This window comes from Chenopodium album, chromosome 11 (genome assembly GCF_948465745.1).
Source record: "Chenopodium album chromosome 11, dcCheAlbu1.1, whole genome shotgun sequence".
Taxonomy (NCBI): Eukaryota; Viridiplantae; Streptophyta; class Magnoliopsida; order Caryophyllales; family Amaranthaceae; genus Chenopodium; species Chenopodium album.
The window spans coordinates 14,092,764-14,101,240 of NC_137844.1; the positions used below are offsets into that span (position 1 = coordinate 14,092,764).

Below are 8,477 nucleotides of genomic sequence, written 5' to 3' on the forward strand. Positions count from 1 at the left end.
ACGAAGACGATGAAGATGATCCTGTGATGATATTGGAGTCGTCAACGGATGATGCAACTTCCGGGGATGATGATGCAACAAACATGGGTGGCTAGAAAAGTCTTAATCAGGTACGTAGGCAACTTATTTTTCGAAAATTAGAATTTAATTAAAAAATTAAATTTTAATTTTCTAAAGATAGGTCCAAGCCCCCCCTCCCTCCCCTAAATTCCAAAATAAGTACAATATAAGAACTACGTTGGCTTTGATTCTTTATTTTGTGATATAAGGATACGTAGGTATCTTAATTAAGAGCAAGCCATCAAATTGTTAATTTTGTAAAAATTAAAACACCACACAACTCATTTAGCCATCTGGCCCACCCGACCCTAACACACGAACCCACCCGACCCTAACACACTAACCCAGCTCAACCCAAACCTACCTAACCCACCCTTCGACCCACCCTAACCCACGAACCCAACTCGACCCACCTCACGACCCGTCTAACCCACGAACCCAGCTCGACCCACCCACGACCCGTCTAACCTACGAACCTAACCCTAGTGTGTCCAACTTCTCCAACCCAACCCAAGACCCGGCCCACCCTATCTTACGTGTGTCGTGTCGTGTGTCATGAAACCCCAACCCGCGACCCACCTAATCCTAACCCAGCTCGCACGACTCACACAGTGGACACCTCTATCCATGAGTAATGACTCAATAGCAGTTTTGAGAGTCAAAGAACTAGTATCAGGAACATGCACAATGCCAAGAAAACGCTCACACACTTCCCCCCCCCCTTTTATTAACAAATCTCAAACAAAGTGCCATTTGTTCCTTATCGGGAACATCAGCAGATTCATTAGCAAGAATAGCAAAAAATCCACCATCAAGTTCTTCTAATATTGCTTTAGTTGTTTCTTTTTCACAGGCATTGATTATATCTTTTAGGACACTTGGAGAAATAAGTTGACAATTACCATGAGCCATATATAAAACAACTTTGGAATACTCAGGATCATGGTTTGAAAGAAGAGTTAATAACGAAAGAAAGTTACCTCTAGACAATGAACTTTCCTTTTCATCATGACCACAAAAAGGTAACCCTTGGAACAATAGCCACCTGATGGTTTCAATTGAAGCTTCCAATCTGTTACGATGAGCACTCATAGTTTCCGCTGTTTGTTTTGATAAAGCGGTGGCAATGTTATTCATTTGATTCATGAAAAAATTCAAAGCAATAACAGCATTATTGTGAGCACTCTTGTGTCCACCAACATGCTTTACAATTGTGTCTCTTCTATTCCAATATCTGAAACCTATATTAACAAAAGTATCGGCTCCCGCTGTGTTACCATCCTTGAATAGATAGCAAATGAAACAAAAGGTAGCATCTTTCTCAACACTATACTCAAGCCAAGTTGACCAAGTATCAAACCATTTAACAAAAAATTAGCGTTTTTTGGCTCAAAAAGTGTTTGAGGAAACACATGATCTTTAGGTTGACATGGCTTTCTTTGAATGTATGTTCTTCCCACTAAATCCCTATCGTCGGGATGAAAATCACACATCCTTCTTCTTCCCGGGTCTTGTGGAAGATTAACAATATCAAGTGCACTTAATCTTCCTTCACCAATTTGAGCATAGGATCCGAACCACCTTGGAGAAAAGATTGGCCATCTTCATTTTGAGGGAAATTGTGAGATGGGGAAGAATGTTGTTCACTTGCATGATGTAAAGGTGTATTTGGTTCACTTTCTTGGGAATTTAGTTCATTTTCTTGTACTGAAGGAGGATTTGGTTCACTTTCTTGAGAAGGTAGATCATTTAGTGGAGGATCGGAGGAGTATCATTTTGTGGAGGATGAGGATTTAAAGTAGGCACTTTTTTAGTTAAAAAACTTGATAAATCTCGAGTTGTTTTTCTTAGAGGTTTCAGATATTGGAATAGAAGAGACATATGAGTATTAAAGTATTAAAGATACATATGAGTATTAAACTTGATAAACTTGATAAAACTTGATAAACTTGATAAATTGAAGTTAAAGGTTGAATTAGATAAATCAATCTAAATAATTCTCGCTAGTTTTCTACTAAGACATATGAGTATTAAAGTATAGAACCATATAAATAAAATAAATAAATTACAATTCACAAATCTCAATTGACCAATAATTTCAATGGAAATTGCAACTTTAATTCCCATTCATGAATAACAACTATAAAATTAAAACAGTAAATAATCAATTAAAAATCCTAGAACAAATAATCAATCCAAATTTCTAAAGAGTAAAGACGAAAGCAAAACCTTCAAATAATCATTTATAAACTGAACAAGAACAACAATATAAAGCTTTTAAACAATTAGCATAAGGAATTACTTAGCAAGAAGTCAAGAACAATCACAAAAATACCCAAATTTGAATTTAAAAAATTAGGGATTTAAGGTTAGTAAATTACCTAATTAATTATTTTATAGAGTATGTGGACAATCGGATAAAGGACAAGACTGGCAGAGTCGCGGAGGTCGACAGGCAGCGGTGAGTGGTCTGACTTCTCAGCCAATTTATAGTCAGCAATTTGACGAAGCGTAATAGCGTGAGTGTGGTGGGTGCTAAATTTTTTAAGGAGAGAGAAAATGACTTATTAAGTTTTGTTTTCTTTCAATAAATTATTTTTTTAAAATTTTTTAATTTACTTGTTAATTTGGTTGGATACACGTGACTTAAAGGTTATGGAGTAGACACTTTTGTTAGATAATTTCGATCACCCCTTACCTTTAGTAAATTTATTATATTTTTGATTTTTTTTTTATAAAATAATAATGTATCTTGGGACCCACCATGACTACATGTGGGTCCGCCACTAGGCGTAGAACTAGAATGGCAAACAACGCTGCCTTAGATGAAGCCATCTGTATGTTTGCTGAGAACCTGAATCAGAACCGGACAGACCGACCCGATCCCCAGGCTGAGATGTTTAAGAAGTCAGCTCAAGTTAGGCCACCAGTTTTCAAGGGAAGTGTCGTTCCTGCTTTCTTGGAAAACTGGATTCGAGAGTTCGATAAGTTATTTGTGGCCCTACCATGCAATTTGTTCAACCAGATGTACATACAATATGCATGGGGTTTATGTAATACCCGTCATGATTGCTTTAAAAGGATTTGATATACTACTCATATAAACAAGATGCATCTTCCTTTTAGAGAGCCCATATGTTAAGATACCCCATAGTCTTGCCATGAAATGCACATCAAGGGCCAACAATTGTCCCCACAGACCAACACAAGTCCTTTCGGCGCATTTTGTCCTCACTCATGCCCACCCCGAGAAAACTTCCCATGAGGTTACCCTTCCCAAGACTACTCATAGCCAAGCAATCTTAACTATGGATTATCTTAGCATATGGGCTCCCTTAAAAAAATATGCATCTTGTTCGTTCGGGGTGTTACAAAAATATAATTGAAAATTCAAAAAGGATATTGAATCTACCAACCCCAAACAAATTATGGAGGGGCTTATTGCCACGAAATGCACATCAAGGGCCAACAACTGTCCTCACAAACAACCACAAGTCCTTCCGGCGCATTTTGTCCTCACTCATGCGCACCCCGAGAAAACATCCCGGGAGGTCCCCCATCCCAAGACTACTCACAGCCAAGCATGCTTAACTATGGAGTATCTTAGCATATGGGATCCCTAAAAAAAGACGTATCTTGTTGGTATGAGTAATACATTAAACTCCTTTAAAGAAATCATGAGGGGTATTACATACACCCCCACTTGAGAACGACAACGCCCTTGTTGGGCTTGGAAAGCTAGGGACTCCAGTATTACGCCTAATGGCAACTAGGTAACCAAAGTTTTACATCTAGTCTGGATACAGCCATATGGCCCCAGAATTCTCCCCTGCTAGGCACTGACATATGATTAATTATCCACAATCAATACGCGGTTGCAGGGTTACTTTGATACCATTTGTAACACCCCGACCCCAAACAAATTAGGGAGGGGCCTATTGTCATGAAATGCACATCAAGGGCCAATAACTGTCCTTAAAAACCAACACAAGTCTTTTCGACACATTTTGTCCTCACTCATGCGCACCCCGAGAAATTTCCAAGGAGGTTACCCATCCCAAGACTACTCCCAGTCAAGCACGCTTGGAGTATCTTAGCATATAGGCTCTCTAAAAGGAAGATGCAACTTGTTGGTATGAGTAGTATATTAAACTCCTTTAAAGCAATCATGAAGGGTATTACACAAATAGTAGGAGCAATTAGGAATATTCAATTAATCATCCTCATACTCTTTAACCTAGATTTCTCTAGTGCTAAATAATAATAATAACAAACATAATCAAAATTTCAACCAATAATGATCAAACTAATATCAAGTGGTCATGTCAATCAATTCAATCATCCAATCAAGTTTAGCATCATGGTTAGCTACTCTGTAAGGAGGGTATTCCCATCATAGGGGATCTTTCTCCTTAAATGCCCATGGCCCTTTAAAAACCTAGGACTTTACACTTGTTAGGGTGTATTAGGATTTGAATTCCTGAATTTTTAGGGGACCTTGAATTAGAAATGATCCTATCATCACACTTTTTTGTAAGAAACAAGTAGGAGTCTCTAGAGTTTTAGGAAAACTCATAAACCTCGTTCATGCCTTTCTCCCAAGTAGAGTTCAAGGGATAATTAGCACAAATCGTAAGTTTACCCATGCCCAAATTAGTCTACATGTACCAGAAATGAGTTCGGGAACGAGGGTACTAAAATAATGTTCCTTTTAGGGAGGAATCGCTATTCTAGCCCTAGTTACGGCCTTTACTAGCTCTTCCTTTTTCACAATTTCATCACTAAACAATATATGCAACGTGGTACCTAAAACTAAGTTAGTTAATTTTATTTACACGCACTAATCACGTAGAAATTACATTGCAAAATTCGTTATTCTTATTTAATTAATATTCGTGAATAGAACGAAATAAACAAGATTCGCCTTGGCCTCTAAATCCGTCATTTTGAGGTTTTAAGCTCGGGCTTAAGCCTAATTATGATCGGGCTTAGTTGATTGGACCTTAATGCATTTTTTTTGGGTTAGGCTAGTTCTTTTTATGTTCTTGTGATTTAATCAGTTATCCATAAGTGTTCTTCACGTTAATCCAACACGAAGATGGTTTTATTTATCGTCATTGCACTTCCTGTCGGGACAGGAGGCCAAAAGTAGATGTCTATAGTTATAAAGATGATAAAAGAGGTGTTTCGGCATTCGTAGCCTAACATGTGAATAAAGTTCTTGACAATTCGCTTGTCAAAACGCAGTATTTGGTGTCCACAAGATAGAAATACATGTCTTGGGACTAGAGGCATATATCCAAATCCAGTGAGAGAGAAGAAAATCGGCAACTCTCTCAGTAGTTTTGTCCACAAGATGAAAACACGTGTCTCAGGACTGATGGCACGTGCCTACATAGATGCGACATCGTACGTCGCTCTTTATACAGGGGGTGGATGACACCCTAACTGTCCGATAAGTCAGTAAGCACACTAACTACCGTATTTGCTTTCTTTATACAGGGGGTGGACGACACCCTCAGGATGTACAGTAGCCTTCTAGGAGTCGCCGAGCATCCTAACTTCTTTTATATATTTTTTTTATGGAAAACAAATGTACATATATTATTATATAATTTTTTTGTACATATGACATACCTTTGTTTTTCTTTGTACATCATATTTTTCCACACGTTTTTTTTTTTTTGTTTTTTTTTTAAAAAAAAATCCGAGGGAAGGGAAAGGGTTCCCGACTTACCTTTCTCGAAAAAAAAGAAAGGAAAAAAGGAAGAGGATGGGTTGCGCGCGGCTGGCGCGCGCAACTCATGAGATGCGCGCGCCGCCTGCTGGTAAACTTTCCTTCGGGCGAAAATTGCCAAAAAATTGCCCCTCTTGGGTCTATTCAAAAGTGGTTTCGTGTAGGCTTTTGATCATCTCGCATTCATTCGTTAGTAGTACTATAAAGAAGATACATTAATCTCTCTATTCTCTCTCTTTTATTTTGAACAATGGTGAAAACCTTTGAGCAACGTTTGAAACAATGGGTCACTTCCCTTTCGATTGAGGATAAATTAGCTTTCAAAATATACCACTTTGACCCTGTTGAACTATATGCAATTAGTTATTAATTTTGACTTTCTTCATGCTGTTGTTAATCATTGGGATTCGAATCACCATCTTTTCCTCTTCAAAGGGGATGAAATTATCCCATTACCTGGCGAGTTTGAGGCTCTATTAGGTTTCCCTACAAATACTCTCCCCGTGACATATGCCCCTAACTTGTCAGATTCCAAACCTACATTTCAAAGATTCTTTGGTTTGAACGACAATAATATGGTCAATATTGGAACTGAAGAAGGCGTGAATTTAGTCCAATTTATTGAATACTTCGTCGCCCCTCGTGACAACTTGACTAAACCACGTTTTAAAATTCGTGCTTTATGTTTTTGTCTTGTTTTCAATTGTTTTCTTAGGACAGGCAAAGAGTATGGAGATTATTCCATGATGTCCATAATGGAGCAAATAGAGGGGTGTCACTCACCAGCCCCTTTAGCTTTGGCGAAAACTGTTCTTTGCTTGAATCGCCTTAGAGGAGACCCTAACAAGAACGGTTTCACGGGAAGTCCACTCCTATTACACGTACGTTTTTTTTCATGCTTCAACGCAAGGAATAAAGTTGCGCTGGTCATACCAGCGCAATCTTCTGGGATGCGCGCGAGTGGCGCGCGCAACTGGATGTGATGTGCGTGCCACCTGCTTGTATAACGTCGCAATAATTTTTTTTTTCTTTTTTTTTTCTTCAGATTTGGCTCATGGATCATTTACGAATCGTTGATTAGCCACAAAATCTTGAGGCTAACGGAGTGAGAACATTCCCCGGACGTCGAATTCTCTACAAGCATAAGAATGAAGAAGAATGGACGTCGTTTTTCTGTTATGGGGTTCTTAACATACGCTTTGTGATTCCTTGGTGGAACATAAGTAGTATGATTGGGAATAGTTTCAATTGTCCCTACATTAGGCTTTTGGACCTTTCTAGTACTACTTACATTTTTCCTTGTAGCGTGATGAGACAATATGGGATGAAACAAGTCATCCCCCCCACAGGATTGTGATGCCCCTAAGGATGTAAGTTTTAAACCTGAACGAATTCCCCGTTGGATGGAATATTGGTCGAGTCTTCCCACAGTGAGCATTGTGCTATCTTCTTTTTACAAAGCTTGGATGAATGCGGGGGACAAAGGAGAGCTAAATAAGGCTTGATCACAGAATCAAGCTGCTTTGTCCCACAATCAACCTAAGCCTTTGATGCATTCGGCCACCACTACTCCTTCTAATGGCCAAAACAAAGGTGTGAGAAGAAAGTTAGACCTCTCCTCATCACCTAAGGCTCGTTCAAGGGAATCAAAAAGGAAGGCTCCTCATAAACCCGCGCAAAAGGGTGTGAAGATTAAGGAACCTTCACCAAATCCTCGCAAAAAGGCTCCAGCGAATGATAAAAGGGAAAGGGAAAAGTGTTGAAAAAGCTCCTTTTCCAAAGTTGAAGAAAAATGTTTGGGTCAAGAAGAAGAGCGAAGGGGAAAGCTCTAAGGTTGCTGAAAACACTACGATGGAAACTACTCCTCCGTCTACTGTGACAATTGAGGATATAGTAATACCTTAGCGTGTTACACAATGATTAGTAGTTTGAATTCAAATAAAGTGTAATCACTACTTTGTTTTATTTTTATTAATTACTATCTAGTTCAATGATGTTTTCTTGAATTTTGAATGAAATAAAAATGAGCTTTTTTTTTTTATATGACCGAATCATAAAGATTGCCTACGTATTCATATCACGAAATCAGGTCTTTGTGTAGTTCTTATTTATTTTTTTATATTATTATTTTTCTTTTAAATTTTTTTCTTTAATTCCCTTTATAGAAATTAAATGAAAAATTAATCAAACTTTGTTTGACAACTTAAATCAAAGTTTAATTTTTGTTTTCCGAGTATATGATGTTTGAGAAACGCCCCCCCTTTTTTTATCTCTAGTAAAAATCGAAATTTTATTTGAGCATAAAATTCTGGGTTCGTAGTTCGTCATCAGGTGGCGCGCGCAACATTCGAGGTGGTGCGCGCAACATTCGAAGTTGTGCGTGCCTATAGCGCGCAACTGATTTAGTTGCGCGTGGACCTGTGCTACGAGTGTTTAAAAAAAAAATTTAATCATATTATTACCCCCCCCCCCCCAAGTGTGAAGATGTTTTATTTTTTTTCGTGATGTTCGAAAGAAAATCTGAACACTTTGAATGGTATGTGGTTGTTTTTTATTATCCCCCCCAAGTTTTATGAATTTTACTGTGTTATTCGGTAAAGTGCAAAACACTTAGAATCTTTTTTTGAATGCTTAAAAAATGTGATTGCTAATGAAAGAATGAGTTTATCCGGATTTAATA

The 8,477-nt window shown here is 38.1% G+C and overlaps 1 protein-coding gene across 1 annotated transcript; it reads right to left on the minus strand.

The window, feature by feature from the left end:
• Positions 1-762: 762 nt before the first annotated feature.
• On the minus strand, positions 763-2,187 carry LOC145566336 (uncharacterized). Its single transcript, XM_081625786.1, has 2 exons — positions 2,130-2,187; positions 763-1,301 (listed from the first exon to the last, which is right to left on the minus strand). The coding sequence occupies exons 1-2, from the start codon at positions 2,185-2,187 to the stop codon at positions 763-765; spliced, it is 597 nt and encodes a 198-aa protein (XP_081481912.1).
• Between the last annotated feature and the right edge of the window lie 6,290 nt (positions 2,188-8,477).